General features: G+C 38.9%; 1 protein-coding gene across 1 annotated transcript in view; it reads left to right on the top strand.

Annotated features, from left to right (window-relative positions):
• wdr18 (WD repeat domain 18) overlaps nucleotides 1-19,090 on the top strand; it is a 70,430-nt gene that overhangs the window by 18,139 nt on the left and 33,201 nt on the right. Inside the window, exons 5-7 of the mRNA XM_033965134.2 lie at nucleotides 5,162-5,305; nucleotides 12,457-12,521; nucleotides 15,067-15,191. Of these exons, the coding sequence (XP_033821025.1) occupies nucleotides 5,162-5,305; nucleotides 12,457-12,521; nucleotides 15,067-15,191 (334 nt within the window). The remainder of the gene's footprint in view (nucleotides 1-5,161; nucleotides 5,306-12,456; nucleotides 12,522-15,066; nucleotides 15,192-19,090) is intronic.

Below are 19,090 nucleotides of genomic sequence, written 5' to 3'. Positions count from 1 at the left end.
TCATGATACACCAAGACACGAATGAGACTTATCTAAGGAAGTTTTATCTCATGTTTTAAAGGAAACATATTATGAAACATCAACTTGTATTTGTTTTTAATTTTGTTAAATCATCATTAGCTTACTCAGAGTTGTATTTTGATTGATTCATGCATGTGTGAGTAATCTTGTATTGTCGTGTATTTGAGGGTTGAGTGCTCAGAAAATTCTCCCCCCTCTTTTCTCTACTTAGTCATGCTTTTTTTCTTTATTTATACAGGAGAATCCAAACAGAGGACTCTTTTTCATTGGTGCCCTGTTTAAAATACAAAAAAATTAGAAAAATGACAAATTAAAACCCCTAGGGAAACATGAAGGGTTATCAAATGTCAGGTAGCCACTTTTCAAAAATAAAAGTCATTTATTATTGGTCATTTTAAATCAGTTCTGCAGTGTATTATGAGCAAAATGTGAAATGATGACCTGCGTATGTTATAGTTCAAATTGAAGTACCCGAAAAAAAGAAAAAAAAAATCCATGTATTTTTAATGAGGTTTCAGGATCTTTTGGTGAATACAGTAGCGTAGCGAGTGGAAGGGGGGGGCAACAGCGTAGGACAGATGAAGAGATGAAGTGTGTTTTTTCGATAAGTCTTCCCAGAGGCTCTCAGTGGAATTGGGGGCCGCCTCTTCGTTCTCGTGCCTGATTGGTCCACCATGCCCGCAGGGATGACAGCGCAGCGGCCAGAGCCATCTTTATCAAAACCTATTTTCTATAGAGTCTTAATGTAGAGGTCCGTGTTCGTATCCAGGTCGCTACACTGCACATAGCACTTTTCTTGTATTTTGATACAACCCCACTGCATTACAACCTGCTGTGCTCTGCTAAATATGTCAATCTCACTGACAGATTTGACTAAATATATTTATGATTCTGAGGATTTCTGTCAGTTTTTTAGGTTCAGTTTAAGAATTAAAAAATAGAAGCTGGGTGATCTGTTTGGAATAGGATGGGCATTATTGATAATTTCATGAACATTATCTAAACATTACCTATCTGTTTGCCCTAGATATGAAGTAAAGTGTAAGTATGTCTCAGCAAGTTACAAAACTGGACCTGATGGCCTAGTTGGTCCTCAAGAGTATTATCCAATCAAAAAGCTGAATTGGCATCACATGAGTGTTGCCGTGCAGATCCAATGCTGAAATCCAGTTCTCTCTATCCTGAATCTTCAATGTCTAAACCCCATCATCAGAAACCAATCATTAATCAGTGCTAGTGCAGCCTCTGCACCTCAGGAACTGAAATTTGGAGGTTCTGGGTAGTGTCAGTTTCAAACTGTCGCACAGATTTAGAGTGACATTGAGCAGCTTTGGGGACCACCCTGGCCTCAGATCAGTTTTTAATTTGGTAAAACCCCTCTCACATAAATCAGTGTAAGATGGGGTCTTGACACTGCCCAAAAGGTGCTTCTGAATCCCTCCTCTTTAAATCATTCCCTTTTTAAATGAGTCTGCTAGAGAAGCTTCTCTCAATTGAACATGGGTCAAAGGTCACTTGGCACTGAATTTGTATTATATTTTGTCACCAGCTTTATACCTCTCGCACTTAAAATCTTCTGTAGAAAGTACTAATATTTGAAAAGCTGAAGCTCGTCTTAGGTATACTGGAACAGCAATAGAGTAAAGTCTTGGCTTTCTGTCTGCTAGAGCACACATATTGTTTTTACGTTTTACACTAACAAAACTAAAGTACTTACTGTAAATACGATTTATTGTTATTATGAAAAAGGTTGGAACATTAAATTAAACTGTACCTGCAGTAGCATTCTATATTATCTAAATTATATTACTGTATATTAGCCTGACATCAGTATCATTTTTCCAGTACCATTACAGTTATATGATAATGCACAAAATAAGTAAAAGAAAAAAGAATTTGCCTTATCTGGGCATAAAAATATATAATAAAATTGTTTGATTTTTTATAAGTAGTCCCCTCACCACTGTTCCCTCTAAGCTGCGCGTGTGCGCAATTGCGCACTGCTGACACGGTCTCCGCGCACAGAAAATCATTGCTGCGGCCAAAAAATCGAATCGGAGTTGAAAATAAAATAAACACACAACAATTCATTCTGCGCTATTTTTCAGTGTGACTCAGTGAATGTGACCGGGGACGAGCTGCTCCAGACAATTATGTGATTCACATACGTATTTGCGCAGCTTATCAACGTCATTGACAGGCGTCCTCATGGACCGCTATCAGTGGCCCGTGTTCGCCAAACTGGCCTTAGGATCACCATTGGAAGTGTGCATCGAAGGGCAGTTACGTAATTTCCGGCGCGACAAGGGCTGTCCCATTTCAACGCACCCTACTGAATGCGCCCGACAAACCTGCCCTTCCCTTTCCACCGTTTCCATGGAGATCGGACGTAACTGAAGCGTGCATACGTGCACACTTCACGCACTTCTATATCCCATCATGCACCACCACAACGCAAGAAACAGAAGAAAATGGAGTCCGCTGCGCAATATACGTACAAATGTTCATACTGGTTTACCGAATCTACAACAGAGCGACATGAAACTGTTAAATCTGAATAAAGATCTGTACAGTGTGTTTGATGATTAAAAAGGAGGGGAGTTACATGGAATAAAGGAATGTGCAGTTATTGCTAGACAATAAGAGACATTATTATCATTAGAAATTATTACTGCAATAAGAATAATGTAAGAATGTTCGTTTCTATTTTAAGCGTCAAAGACCAAGAGAAACAGAAAGTCAGAAGAGTTTAATGATCCACACAGGTAATGTGAACAATGAAGCAACGGACTCTCCGGAAAGGACAGAGTCCTAAGATGTGCACAAAATCTTCATGTGTTCCGGCACATTCCATAGGTCTGCACCCCCTCGTGGGCACATGTCATTTACCTTCGTGTTAGTAAATCAAGATACTAGCTTGATGTAGCGCTGCACTGCTAGAAAATCCCTCACAATAATAATATGGAAAGAACTGGCACGGCATAGAAGGGAAACAGTGCCCTCTACTGTTATTAAAGTGGTATAGACACTGGCCAAAATACCGAATTGTTAAACTGCAATATCCCACTATATGTACAACTAATCAGTGTTCTCTGGTTTATAGACTATGAATGTGAAAATGATATTTTTTACCTCTGTCTCTGCTATTACGTTTTCACAAGGTATATTTTGTTAACCCTTTAAAGTTATGAAGTAGCTACAAATGAGAAAAAAAATCACCTTGAACGTTATAATTGCCTATTGATATTCAATCTAAAAAAAAAAAAGAAACGGCTGTGACGACGACATCTTGACTTTTCTTCTATTAAATAATACATTAAAAAAATAACGTATGTAATGTACGTATCGTAGGCTCAAAGACAGCGGTACAAGTGCGGTCCATGGTGTAGACCTGTCCCACTTCAGCAAGATGGCGGCTACACTGAGGAGTACTTCGAAGGGACCCTTCAAAGGGTGCATTTGGCGAATTGGGACACAGCCAGTGTTTGTCGATGTGGAGTGAAGACAAGACTCGCTAATGATGCTGTTTAACCCCTTAATGTTACGACGGCTCGCCTTCGGGCGCACTCTTACGCACTATTTTGCAGCAGTTTTGCGTTTTAAACATGACGAAACGGACAGATCAAAGGAAGTACGCGACCGAGGACACTGTGGATGTTTGTACAAGTTAAACTAGAGGCATCTGGGACCTGGAGCGGTTCGTGGAACCGAGTGAAGATCTCACGATGGACTGAGGAGCAGAGGACCTTATGATTTGATGGACTGGATGCTGTTCCTGATCTGTAAGCGTGGTTTATTCTGCTATTGACTTAATTGTGGGTCAAATGTGTATTATGCGTAATCATTAGCATTAGCTAATGATTACGCCCCCAGATTTCTCTCAGTGTGTATTGGTCATTGAATACTGTCACTAGTTTATGAGTTGTAAAAATCAAATCGTGTCATATACTGAAAAAGAGTTAACGGACTGTCTCCCAGACCACAGTAGGACAATCTCACTCAGTGCACAGCAAAAGCTTCACACAATGGCTTATAATCATAATACAAGTCAGAGCTTTATAATAAAAATGTTAAGTGTATTTTCAACATTGGAGTTTACAGTTGGCTTGGTTTGGTTGGAAGCTCATGTTTTGCCATAGTTAAAATTAAATATTTATACTTCCAATAGCATTAACATACTACACAGGTCATGAGCAAGATTTTTGTCATTTTCAACGTATAAGTGTGGTATAAATGCGGTAATCTGATTCTTTTAATAAACCATTTAACTTGGATGGATGTGATGCAGCATGACCACAGTGCACACGTCTGATGTCGCTCACAGTGGTCCATGGGACCGCTCAGGGAGTTTGTGTGTTTGCTCAGACTCGTGAAAAATTAGAGGGAACATTGCCCCTCACTACTGTACGGTCCTGGGATCCATTGATACTTTACAGTGACATCACACAGGGGGTGTTGTAAATGTATGTGTATTGGAGAATGTTCAGCAATTTCCATGGAGACACAATACAGATATTAGAAAACGCTGTCAAAAAATATTTAAAAATTCAAGAAAAAATACAAAATGGATTTAAATGACACATTTTCAGGAGCCTGTGATCAATATGAATGTTGTTTAGGAGTTTGACTTCCACCAAAAAGGAGAGCGTGACTAACTGAAAAACTGTTGGCTAATGCTAACTAGCTTGTGATTGTAATGTTACTTGACAGGGACTTGTTGAACAGCACTAATCAGCTCGCCTGTTATAGTTCCAGCAAAGTCAGCTCTTTATGGTGAGATTGTGTTAAAATAAAGCACAGATTAAAATCTAAGATGAATAACACAGCTTCAAACAGAGCAGTTCCTACAGTTAGCATCACACCCCTAGGGAATTTTGTTGACATCAGCTGTAAAGTATCAGTTCATTCGAAGGTCCAGTTGCCAAACGTGAGAGCTCAATATGTTTAATTTTTAATATTTTTTATATTAAAAATCAATGGCTAGTTGTGCTTCTTTACATTCTACAAGTTTTGTAGACATTTTGTAGAGTTTTACTTTACCAGTGGAAAGCCATACTATTTGTCATGTAATACAACTTTCCAAGCAGCCAATATATAATTTGTCTAATAATAATAATTTTGCTGTTCTTTCTGCCTCCAGGTGTGGGAGCTGTCCTCGGGTGAGATGCTGCTGTCCATCCTGTTCGATGTTGCCATCATGTCTGTGACCCTTGACCCCTCAGAGTATTTCTTGTTCTGCGGTGGTAGTGACGGCAACATTTTCCAGGTGTCGCTATGTAGCCAGGTGAGCTTTGTTAACCTTACCCTAATGTAAATAGTTTTTCTTTATCTGATGGTGTTCTATAGTCAAGATGTACAAGGTGTCCATAAAGTCTCTGTACAGTTTTAAAATAAAAAATTACAAAGGCAAGTGATAAAATATATCACTTGCCTTTGTAACCACAACCACCATTTTCCAGCAATGTTGGTGCCCCATCACATTGGGTTCTGCGTGTTCTTGAGTTCCTCAAACATTTCCAGACCGTTGCATTAGAACGGATGGATCAAATCCATAACCACCACATTCACCAGACATCACACCGCTGGATTTCTTTCTATGGGGCTGTGTTAAAGATATCGTGTATGGAACAAAGACACGGGACATTACTGAACTAAAGATAAAGATAAAGATGTGATTGAACCATTGACGAGGCTCTGCTACACTGAACATGGCAAGAACCCCAGTCCTGTCTTGGTGTGCTTCATGCCACTAATAGAGCCCATATAGAGGTGGATTAAATGAGGTCAGACACTTTGGAAACCACTGAGTACAACAGAACAAGTCTGATTAAGATATCTGATCAGCTGCCTTTGTAATATTTTTTAAACTATGAAGAGACTTTATGGACACCCTGTATTTATCAACTTTGTCTTGTTAAACCCCTTTCACTATTTGGTTTGTTGAATATTGATATTGAAAAATTTAAGTACACCAATGTTGATCTTGTTACTGTAGAAGGACACAGTGGCTGCTAATTAGCTGGATGAGTGAAGATTCCACTGTATCTTTCTTTAGTCAGCGGTGTAGTTCTTCTCTCATTTCTTTTTCATGGTAGATTAGCATGTTGGAGCTTAGCACTGTTCTAATCCTCTAAACAAACGTCTTTGATAAACACTGCCTTTCTTTCTATTTATCGTCATTTCTAAAGCCACGATACTGTTTCCAGTATCAAAGCTGTTCTTTTCTCCCAACCTGAACCTTGAAATACTACTGGACTTGTTTGCTGTGCTCACAGTCTTGGACATCTCATCTGTGCTAAATATTTTTCACTTTTACTGCAGTGCAATAGCCCAGCTTTTTACAAAGTGCATACAGTGGGGCAAAAAAGTATTTATTCAGCCACCTATTGTTCAAGTTCTCTCATTTAAAAATATGAGAGAGGCCTGTAATTTTCATCATAGATACACTTCAACTATGAGAGACAGAATGGGGTGGAAAGAATCCAGGAAATCACAGTGTAGGATTTTTAATGAATTAATTGGTAAATTCCCCGCTAAAATAAGTATTTGGCCACCTACAAACAAGCAAGATTTCAGGCTCTCACAGATCTGTAACTTCTTCTTTAAGAGGCTCCTCTGTCCTCCACTCGTTACCTGTGTTAATGGCACGTGTTTGAACTTGTTATCAGTATAAAAGACACCTGTCCACAACCTCAAACAGTCAGACTCCAAAAATCCACTATGCCAAGACCAAAGAGCTGTCAAAGGACACCAGAAACAAAATTGTAGATCTGCACCAGGCTGGGAAGATTGAATCTGCAATAGTTAAGCAACTTGGTGTGAAGAAATCAACTGTGGGAGCAATTATTAAAAAATAGAAGACATACAAGACCACTGATAATCTCCTCCATGCAAGATCTCACCCCGTGGGGTCAAAATGATCATAAGAACGGTGTGAAAAAATCCCAGAACCATACAGGGGAACCTACTGAATGACCTGCAGAGAGCTGGGACCAAAGTAACAAAGGCTACCATCAGTAACACACTACGCGGCCAGGGACTCAAATCCTTCAGTGCCAGATGTGTCCCCTTGCTTAAGCCAGTACATGTCCAGGCCCGTCTAAAGTTTGCTAGAGAGCATTTGGATGATCCTTAAGAGGATTGGGAGAATGGCATATGGTCAGATGAAACCAAAATGAAAGTTTTTATTAAAAACACAACTTTCCGTGTTTGGAGAAGAAAGAATGCCAAAGAACATCATGTCTACTGTGAAGCATGGGGGTGGAAACATCATGCTTTGGGGCTGTTTTTCTGCAAAGGGACCAGGACAGGACGACTGATCTGTTTAAAAGAAAGAATGAATGAGGCCATGTATGGTGGGATTTTAAGTGAAAACCGCCTTCCATCAGCAAGGGCAATGAAGATGAAACATGGCTGAGTCTTTCATGACAATGATCCCAAACACACCGCTCGGGCAACGAAGGAGTGGCTTCGTAGGAAGCATTTCAAGGTCCTGGAGTGGTCTAGCCAGTCTCCAGATCTCAACCCCATAGAAAATTTTTGGAGAGAGTTGAAAGTCCATGTTGCCCAACGACAGCTACAAAACATTACTGCTCTAGAGGAGATTTGCAGGAGGAATGGGCCAAACTACCAGCAACAGAGTGTTGACAGACTTAGAGAAAACTTTTGACCTCTGTCATTGCCAACAAAGGGTATATATTAAAATTTACTTTTGTTATTAACCAAATACTTATTTTCCACCATAATTTACAAATACATTCTTTAAAAATCAGACATTGGGATTTTCTGGATTTTTTTTCATAGTTGAAGTGTAGCTATGATGAAAATTACAGGCCTCTCTCATCTTTTTAAATGGGAAAACTTACACAATTGGTGGCTGACTAAATAGTTTTTGTCCCACTGTATGCAGCGTGTGTATCAATATGACGTAATTTTTCACTCATCTCAATTTGGACAGAGATGAGTGAAATATTTAGATCTTTAGTTGTCATTTCAAAGCCGGTCAGAGGGTTAAATAAATGAGCATCCAACATAAATGAATGTGAACCTGTCCTCCTGCTGCTGCTGTGCTGAAACCAGGGTGTGCATCTGAACATCTGTTTGCATCTCGCCGCAGCTCATCACTACCGCCTCACATATAAAGTGTGCATCTAATTTTAGGGAAAATCTGTTGATTTTAAAAAATAAGTCCTTTACTCTGTGCATAAATTCATGTTTTCACTCTGCACTCTTATCTATATGCTAAAGATTCCCTGTCACCCAGAGGTCCCCTTCACTCCAAATCCATTTTTCGTGCTCCGTAAATGCCATTTCTTTTCTCCCTGTAAAATATGTGACATTGTCAGGATGTTTCACATTCATGTGTTTCTGACTTTGCATTTGGCATTTCATTATGAGACTCTAAGCCCTCCCGACTCAATAAGAGAGTTCATTATAAATGTAGGCTTATTCTGAACTGTTACAACTGCTCATGAGGGAGAGGAGGCGGAGAGGAGTTTCAAGGTGCACTCACTTACAACCAGGCCTTTGTACTTCTTCCCCTGAATATGCCTCAAGTCCTAAGATCAAAGATGGCCAACATTTCTCTCCAGTAGGATATGGTCATTGGTGAAACAGATGTGTGTTCAGCTTTGTCCCCTGCAGCATTTTCACAATGGCCTTGGCCCCCCACTGTCTTGTCTCAACTGCTGCCCCCACTGAGCCATCTCCTCTAATGGGTTAGCAGACAATGGACTGAAGACACCACTTACAAAAATATTTATCAAAAAACACATGTGGCTTGTTTTTCTGGCTTCTTCTAACTTCCTTCTGACATTTCATTTTTTTAGACAATATTTATTTTTATTTTTTGCTATTACTATGTTTCTGATGACATCCCAACATTCTATAGGCCAATAATATTTAATACAGATGGGGCATATAAAATGCTGTTTTTTGTTGTAATACAAGATGTTAATGGGTCAAATTACAAATAGAAATGATCAAGCTCAACATTTGCCATGAAATATCTAAAAGGTAAATTTACAAAGCACAATATAATCAATAGGGGAAAAAAATAGGACAATCAGGCTCTTGCCCCCATCTGAGAGTATGACATTTCACATTTTAGAATCTGAAAACTAGCAATATAGTTAACAACATTTCATTTGTTAGAGCCCCACTGCATAACATTCCAGCAAAATACATAAAGTATCAACTAGATATGTTTTTATTACACTATTACTGCCTCTTCAGCAGGCCACCTTTTTGTCTCCATGCATAGCTTTTCCTGGCACTTCCATAGAATGGCATAAAATAAATTTCCAGAGTTATGGTTTAAGATACTATGAGATGTATTATTTGACAGGAATGCACACAACAAATATAGAAATAGATTTGAGCTTGAGCACTGAGACTGATGTTTATTCTCTGTAGCAAAAGAAAATTCATTTCTGTCACTGGACAAAAGTTTTAGTTTTTTCCAGTTGACAGAATTGTATTTTCTTTTGCTATGGATCCTTCTGTATGACAGGGATTACACAGACATTTTTTGTGCTCTGTGAATCTATGCATTTTTCTCAAATTTATCACCAGCATTTGATCTCTTCATAACATGGAATATTTAGCTGTGGGATTGTTGTGCTGAGTTTCTGAAGGTTATGGACAAGTTTACATATCTACTTCCTCCTTCTACGGTGTGAAAATCAGCTTTAAGGAGCAACCGAGATTATTGTAGGTCACTTACAACATCACAAACCTGGACGTTTAAGAGATTTATGTCTAAACGCAACCCCAGAACATCTCCAGCCTCCATGCTCCCCCAGATCATAAAACATTCTGACAAATAAAAATATGCGTACCCGTCGCCCGCCTGTCTCTCCTCAAGTTGTTTTTTGCTTCCGCTGTCAGATTATCCGCTCCCTTCTTCTCACCTTTTTAAGAGTTCAAATTGTTTATACCAGGAGAGACGTGTGGCTTTCATTCACTTGCTTAAACCCGATTCACCGCGTAATCAAGCAGAGTTGATCCCGCAGCTTCCAGGGCCTCGGCGCTTCTGACGAGTTTATCAATGAACAGTCGACCCACAACAACAAGCCATAGGTCGCTACGGGTTACTGCATCATTACCACTGCTGCTGTTCCCCCGATGATGGACAGAAACCATTGAACTGTACTGTAGTGTTGAATTTTAATAACCTGCTCTCAGTGGCGTCTGTTTACACTGATGGACGCGGTAGTTTGCAACGCCAAAGTGGTGTTGCAAACTACCGAGAGTGTCATTTTGATATTTATGCTGCCAGCTTTGCATATTAATTGTTCTTATGTGTGTCGATTACAAGCCGTCTAGCAGCTGTTTGTAATGTTTCCAAAAGGAAATATTGAAAGTAGCACTGTTGTTGTCCCTAAAGGTGTCAGTGTTTCTGAAGTGAAAATAAATTCCACTGTGTAAAGTTATAGGAGTTGGCGAAAAAAATGTAAGTAAGTATGGGTATATCATGAAACAGGCAAAACTTTATGTACTGTAACTTTATGTAACTTTATGTACTTAGAGTCAGAGTGTTGTCCTGTTGTGAGCATAGAGTGTATATATAAATGGACATAGCTAACCCTCATTCCAAATAGGAAGTGATCATAGGCACACTTCCGGCTCCATTGACTCCAACATTCAGAAATCAGATTGTTTGTTTCAATATTATCTTTTAGCGCAATATCTGTCTGTTGCGATGTATCCTGCTTCAAAAATGTGTTGTCGTGACTGGTCTATGTGAGTTGAACAATCTAGCAGCTGTGTGTAATGTCAGAGAGGAAGTATTGCATGAAGTAACACTGTCATTTAGAAGTAGCATTTTAATTGGTGAAAGTATTACTATGTAGGTATTACTGTGTCATTTGGCTGGGATCCAGAATACACATCTCGTCAGTACTTTACGAGGATGTGAGTCTGGTCACTGGTGAATACAAAATACACAGAGATATCATTCTGGATTTGCCAGGCAGCTCTTATTATGAAACAGACAGAGCATATATTTTGTTGTTACAGTATTACGCTACCATATTTACCATGATAATGAGTCAAGAGCCCTTCAGTGTTGATGAACAGCTACTTTTAAAAATGTCATGACGCGCCTCGAGTCTTAACTGCTCTAATGTTAGCTGCTCTGATAAAAGATCATTATCCATGGCATTCTGCTATGTACTGCCCTCTGCTTTGTAGCATCATTCTGCAACAAAACAATACATTTAGTCACATTCAGTTCAGTATTGTTGGCTTTCAGATTGTGTGATGATGTTATTCTTCCAGGTGACGAGGGGAAGAGCCGAATTTCCCTATAAACAACACTGTACTTTGTCAAGAAATATCATACAAATGTTTTACTTGATTGATTTCTGAGTGACTGGACCCATTAATGTCTTGTATTACAACACATATCAGCATTTTAACAGCTTTTACAGCTGTATTAAATTTTATTGACCTCCAGAATGTTGTGATGTCAACTGAAACCTAGCAGTTGTACAAGTTGATTTCTCGATATATATATGTTTCACATTAAGGCATTTTACTTGTCTATCTTGCATTTAGCCAATTGCAGGTGTATTAATTGCTAAAAAAAAACAACCCAAAAAAACCTTGACAAACATGCATTTATACTATAAGCCATCTTGCCTCTTCACAGATCTGACTTGTAACTTACCCTGGTGGACTCACATGCTCATTTAATGCCATACTGAAGAACATTTCCGGCAAAGCAGCAGCATCTCCAGGAGGCGGAAACATGTTACATGTATTCCTTTAATCTAGCTCCCCCTTATGATGCTCACCATATGCTTGTTAATTAGGTCTATATTCAAGTAGAATTCTTGGTCAACTAAAAACTAAAGACCTATTAGTAACATTAGCAAAATATCTTAATACTCAAATCAATGATCCAACAATATTTGGCCCAAAGCACACTATTAGATTGTGTATTTCTATGAAAAAATGCAGAATTAATTCAGTTAAATCCCAAATCTCCATCTCACTCACTCCCTAACTTCTTCTATCTGATGTTGTGCATTTAAATCATTTACAATCCCCCAAATATAATTACTTGACTTATTTTAAGACGTAGTTGAAAATGTTTTTGTCTAAACACCGTTGACCAGTGAATTAACGAAATGACTTAAGGACTACAGGACTAATGTTAATTCTGATATCCGGCTGCGTCCGGAGCAATGAATCAACACTTTATAACTATGTGTTGCTCAGGAAACAGAAGCTCTTTGGTGGTTCCAGACTCGTTCTCGCTGGCAGACCTGCTGATGTAACCAAATCTATAATTGATGCAATTAAGGGAATCGATCAAAGCATTTAAGTCCGGCAGCGGGCCAGCGCGGGCGAGGAGGCAGAGGCACGTTGGGGCTGCCGATACTGGAGCTGCAAACTAATGAAGTAAAACTGTGCCTCTGTGTGTTTCAGAGCGTCACTCGGGACAAGCAGTTTCAGAGCGGGGACGGCGGCAACCAGGTGTTCACGGGACACAGGTAAGATTACAGCAAAAGATGAGAATATTCTTATTTAATGTGTTTGTTAATTTTCAAAAGGCAAAACCATTTTGAAATTATATGATTTATGTAGGGGTGGGAAATATTAACAAACATTATCTTAATATATTCATATAGTCATATATACATATGTCAACTCAACAGAAATGTGCTGAAATGGTCATGGTCACATTTTTATATATCTCTTTCAACCTTTAAGGCACTCAAAGCGCTTTACATCAAGGAACCACTCACCCATTCACACACATTTATACACCAGTGTACGCAGACAGTAGGGGTGAGGTGGGCTAAGTGCCCAAGGACACAATGGCAGTATTCATCTGTGGGAGTTAGAATCGCACCGACAACCTGTGGGGCAGTGGATCTGACTGTTTAACCAATTATTTTGATGTCAAGAGCAGGATTTGAACCACCGAGTGGACAAACGCTCTACCAAGAGAAAGTTTTGAAATTACTTTAAAATGACCCACAGAAATATAGTAGCAGTTGCCATGGTGACACAATTCACACCTTGGTGAACATTGTCAGAAAAGAAAAAATACAGAATGGATTTAAACAGCACATTTTCAGGAGCAGGTGATCAATGCGAGCGTTTAGGAGTTTGATTTTCAATAAAAGGTGAGCGTGACTGACTGAAAAACTGTTGGCTAATGCTAGCTAGCTTGTGTAATGTTATTTGAGAGGGACTTGTTTAACAGCACAAATCATCTCACATGGTGTAGTTCCAACTAAACTGGTTGTTTCTGGAGAGATTGTGTTAAAACAAAGCTCACATTAAAGTCGAAATTGAGTTACAGAGCTTCAGACAGAGCAGTGCCTTTAGTTAGATTCACATCCACAGGGTATTGATGACATTAACTGGAAAGTATCAATACTTTATGCCCTTATTTGACAGTTTACAACATGTTTTTTGTCCTAGTTCAGATATTGCAGAAAAAGTGAATACATAAAAAATAAACTATAAATTCAGAATATCTTTTTTACCTGTATTTTTTTTTTTTTTTTTTAAAGATTATTCTATTTTTTCTTTCTTTTTTTTCTTTTTTTAATCAACAAAACTTGGCTTGCATCTCCAGTACAACAATTACAACATCCATGTTCTCTGCCTTTCTGCAAATAATAACAGGTTGCGTAATGTAAAAGCTGCTCTTCCCCAAAGCTAGTTAGTAGTAGTTAGTAGTTAATGTCTGACCTTGTAATCTGACTTTTACATTTATTTGTGGGTTTTTTTTTTTGCATATTACATGTGTGCCCAGAAACTAGGGTAATATTATTTTATTGAAAATTAAATCAAATGTTTCTCCTTTAAAGTTTAGAGTGACTTTTTCTTGTAATTCCTCTATTATTTACACTGTCCTTGTGGAGTGGAGTGTGATTTAGAGCCCTGTAGAAGCTCTTTGGACACTGCTCACACTACTAAAATGACCTCTCCTCTTGCCACTCCAAAATGTGAAATAAGAAGTCACTGTGAATTGGAGCTGGAGCTGGAGCTGGGGCTGTTGGGTGGATGAGGAAAACCTTCTGACAGCCAAAGTACTGTGATGGGTTCTCCAAACTGAAATGACAAGAAACCTTTTTATGTGACAAGTAACTGCAGGTACAAGGTCCAAACATAGACTGTATATATAAATGGACACAGTTAACCCGCTAGCTGCTGCTATTTAAATAGGAAGTGAGTATGGGCACACTTCTGGCTCCATCGACTTTCTATTGAAAAGCTGTCACCCCTCTCTCTGTAGCTGCTGCTGTCAGGCTCGTCATTTTGGTCTTAAAACATTTGTATTAACCCATTCTACATGATCCTGACAATTTTATTTCACTATTTTGTCTGTAAATGAAGATATTAACTTTAATAGCAGACAAACCAGGCACCTTCTTTCCCCCAAGGTCGCTCCCGCTAGCATTTGATTGACATAGGTTTGATTGACAACGTTGCTAAGCGCCCGCTCCCTGCTAAACCAGCGATAGAGGCAGCAATGGGCTTTACCTTCAACAGCCTCACTCTAGATTGGCTCTTTGGTTGCTATGATACTTGCAGTTGGAATTACAAATTTGGAACTTTGCTCCAATGAGCTTCATTTGACTGGAGCCGAACACTATAGGTGATGTCACACTCACTTTGTCCACTTTTCATACACTCTATGAGTCCAAAGAAAAATAAATAGGCTTATAAATAGCCTTTGAATGCTAACCTAAAGGCAGCTCTTCAGTTTTATATCTGTACAAGGTTTTCATTAATTTACATTTTACATATTTGTATTTATTTAGTCTGAGAATGATCGATTAGTAATGGGGATTCACTGAGATCCTTTCAAAAATGATCGTGTTTGAGAGTAAAGGGCATGATAATTTAATACTGAGAATGCCACATGTATTCATTATAACTGTTTTACTATGCAATCTGTTTATGTTTACAGTGTCATCTATTCTGTGTGTCCTCAATAACCTTTCTCACTGTGGTGTTTAACTGTCTTTGACCCATTATCGATGTCTTGACCAAGCTCTTAATATTTTTGGGATGTAGGAACCTGGTGACTTGCCTCTCAGTGTCGATGGATGGGACACTCCTTTTGTCAGGGTCACATGATGAAACGGCTCGACTTTGGGACATTCAAAGCAAACAGAGCATCCGCTGCCTCACACACAAAGGTACGATGCCCACTCATTCACTTTACTGCAGCCATTCAATGTCCTGGAAATCCATTCGACCGAAGTATGCTGGTCATAAAAACCCCAAAGCTTATTGACTGTATTACATTCAATCTCGAACAGTAAAAACCTTTGCCTTCCAAGCACACAAGGAACTCCCCCACAGCCTTTCACTGTCAAAGCCCCAAGCATCTCAAAATACAATCTACCAACTGGATTATAGCGAAACCTCAAAACTCCTCTGAGGGAAACTCCTGCCTTTTATGATCCTTCACTATAAAGCCATACAAAGACAGAGCAATAATGTGTGTGAGTGTAAATTTTTAACCTGTGTCGGCAATGCAATATATTCTTGGTTGAATGGTTAATGGGCCAGTACGGGACTTTTATTTCTTCTTGTTCAGGTAAATGCCCTGTATCATGTACTGTAATGTAAAACCAGCGATTTGGGAAAAAATAGATTATAAAATAGACTATAAAAAATGATAAAACTATATAAAACCAAGTAACAGGGACACAGTTTTTGTGGCATGCTGTTGGATGAGAACCATATGGAAACTGCTGCCTGTGACTATCCCAGAGAGTAGTTTGTCTGTTGTGGTCATAGAATGTGTATATAAATGCACATAGCCAACGCTCTAGCTGTTGCGTTCCAAATAGGAAGTGATCATGGGTGCACTTCTGGCTCCATTGACTCTAGATCAAAAAGCTGTGTCCCCTCTCTCTGTAACTGCTGCTGTCAGACTCGGCATTTTGCTCTTAAAATGTTCATATTAACCCGCTCTACATGATCCTGGTGTTTTTATTTCACTATTGTGTCCGTAACTCAAGATATGAACATTAATAAGAAGGAAATCATTTGACTGGAGCTGAACGCTGTGGTCTATGGTTATGGTCCAATATTAGTGAGAGAAGGGACCGAGTGGTTAGAGTTTTGATGAAAACAATAGAGTTTTTTTCTTTAACAAAACATAGTCTGTTTTTTAATACGATTTTTATTTTCAACTTCACTGCCCACCCATGTGTTCCAGTATTCTCAACATTTCGACAGTAGTTCAGTATTTACATAAATCAAGTCAAGTAAATGATTGAAACTAATTTATGCCACTGACAAAAAACCTTTAAGTAGGATTACGAGCAAAAATGTAGTCTAAATGTACAATATTGTTAAAACTGAACTGTAATAAATAAATAAATAGCAGAGTGAAACACTTCAGTAGTTAGTTTGTATCTGTAATTAGTTTTAATTTATAATTGATTCAACTCTAAAGCTCAAATCTTATCATAGAACAGAAAAATAACAAAACGCTCCCTGCTAATACAAAGAAAAAGTCCCTAACTTTAATATTGACCCTCAAAAATGATTGTCCTATCTGACATATATAGAATGATAACTCGATATTATCATTACCGTGACAGGTCTAGGGTCAAAGGACTATTCTTGTTATGTAAGTAAATCAGCTTTTCACTGCCTTGGATGTAGTGTCCTAAAGTTATCCTCAAAGTCATCTCTGCTGTGATTGGGCACGTGAGTATTTAAAATGCCCACCATCACTCTCCCTGATGTGTTTCGACTCCTCAAGTAAAAGTCAATCAATAAACAATAGACTACATTAAGCCCATTCATTTCTCACCCAGCATCTGTATATCCTTACTCATTTATGTGTCCGTCTCTATGCTCTGTAACATTGCATCTATTTTTGAACATCTGACTAAGTAGACTTGTTATTTCTGGGCTCCGGTCCGCTGAGGTAAAGTTTTTTTTTTTTTTTGGGCAACGGCTGCTTTATTAATGATCTCTGTGGCACTGACCCTGATGGAGCCTTTTCTCGCGCTCATTCATAATAAGTGATTCCGCAGCGGCTGACAAGAACACGCCAAAGAAACGCCCCGCGGTGATCATGAGTGGCACTTTGTAATTAACCAAATCCTCTCTGTGCTGGGCTCGCTCTGAAGGCGATCGCACACTTCAAACGGACTGTCAGGAGATGATAATCCCTCCTTTGGCTGGGCTGTGCTGGTCAGCCTCCGCCCACTACACATTTAGAGACATTTTTCGAGTGTTGAATGGGGGTGACTGGGCACAGAAAAGGCCTTCATCATCATCAGTGACGGAGGCAAAAGCTTCCAAACAGATTTGTCACAGCCTCAGACGATTCGGCCACACTGCAGATCCAAGAAAGTACAAATTAAAAGTCGAGTGAGCTAAGGTGCTTAAAGTAATTTTGAATTATTTTAATATTGAAATATTCAATGTTGATTAAATATAGTTTGACCAAGAGTATTTTCTTTGACTCTTATTCAAGTTCAGTGTTCCATACCAATCATTCTAATTTTAAAGTTTCTAAACTTCTAACTGCCAACAGATGATTAATGTGCCCGCTGCTCGAACTATAGAGTGGACTGGAAGAATATCGAAAAAAGTGTCCTAAATGTCATTGTTGGTTAGCAGCACTTACAGTGTGGCTAGCACTCCTATCTTTCAACATGAACTTGGATTGAGTCGGACAACATTTGGTACCTTCAAAGCCTCATTCTTCTTATAGGTGCCAATACCGTACACTCCATTATCCTCCCATTGTTAAAGGGCCCATATTATTTTTCGTCTGTTATAACGTTGTTTCCTCATCACAAACAGACCTGGAGTTATGTTTTGTTTCATTCACTCACACCTGTTTAACACACAAACCCTGCATATTCAGGCTGAGTTCTTCTCTCAAACAGAAAACACTCTGTTCCACTTTGTGATGTTATGTGATAATACAGGAAATGCTCCACTGTATTTTTAAACACCATACACCTTCACTGGAATCATTTGGATAATTTCAGGCCTGGAATTGCCGATTTCTACTGAACTAAAGGAGCTGTTAACTTAAAAACTACCACTACCTGACATCACAAGGTGGAAAAGAGCATTTTGAGCTTTGGAGATGTAGACAGACTAATAATAAAGTGTCACTCAAGCACGTGTGAATGAAACAAAACACAACTCCAGGTATGTTTTTGATGAAGTAACAACGTTATAACATGGCTTAAATCTCATTTTGCATAATATGGGATTTTTAACTATCATAAATGGTGCGTTAGTAAATCAAAATTTTGCCTTAAGATGGGACCATGGCTGTGTCGTCTTTGTACATAGCACATTTGAGGATCAGTCATAGGTCACATTTGCATAACCATAAACTGAATCACATCATAATTTCAGGGTTATGCCATGTTGTTTTGCTGAAAAACAGTCTCTTTTGATACTATCTGACGTCTCAGAATTGGCATAAAATGGTGTGGTGAATTGCTGCTTAAACACAAGCTAAATTAGACTGATTGAAGCAGAGTCATGGGTTGTTTAGTTCTTCTAAATGGGTCACTACAAAATTGAGTTTCAGAAACACTGCCTCGGAGCATAAACGGAAAAAGATGGTGTGCTATATAATCAATTGGATGTTGCTAATGATTAATCTTGTTTGGTTCTAACTTGGAGCGCTTTCTCTCATTGTCTTGTATGCAGTTGGCGTCGCGCACTGTTTCACAAGCACAAGGCTCCAGTGGGATTGGGCATCAGAAATTCTTGTGTAGATGTTGGTACCCGCCGCTCGATCTGTGGAGTTTTGCTTCCGAAACAATTAATTTAACTGTGTGCTTTAGGGAAATGTAATTACACAAGTATCGCAGCTTCTCAGAGAGTCGCTGTCCAACTCTGAGGGACCACTTTAAGCTAAATGCAATCAGCAAGGCTTCTTCTTCAGGAGATTTCAAAGCCCTTAACAACAGGAGGATGTAGGGACTTGGGCTTCTGCAGATGAGGCATACATAAAACTGATTCCAACTCGCAAGTTCAGACAGAGTTCAGCACAGAGCTACGGTAAGGTGGAAATACACAAAGATATGAATCAGCCCCA

Source organism: Periophthalmus magnuspinnatus, chromosome 4 (genome assembly GCF_009829125.3).
Source record: "Periophthalmus magnuspinnatus isolate fPerMag1 chromosome 4, fPerMag1.2.pri, whole genome shotgun sequence".
NCBI lineage: Eukaryota > Metazoa > Chordata > Actinopteri > Gobiiformes > Gobiidae > Periophthalmus > Periophthalmus magnuspinnatus.
The sequence above is the reverse complement of the archived record's forward strand: the minus strand, read 5'-3'. Positions and strand labels throughout refer to the sequence as shown.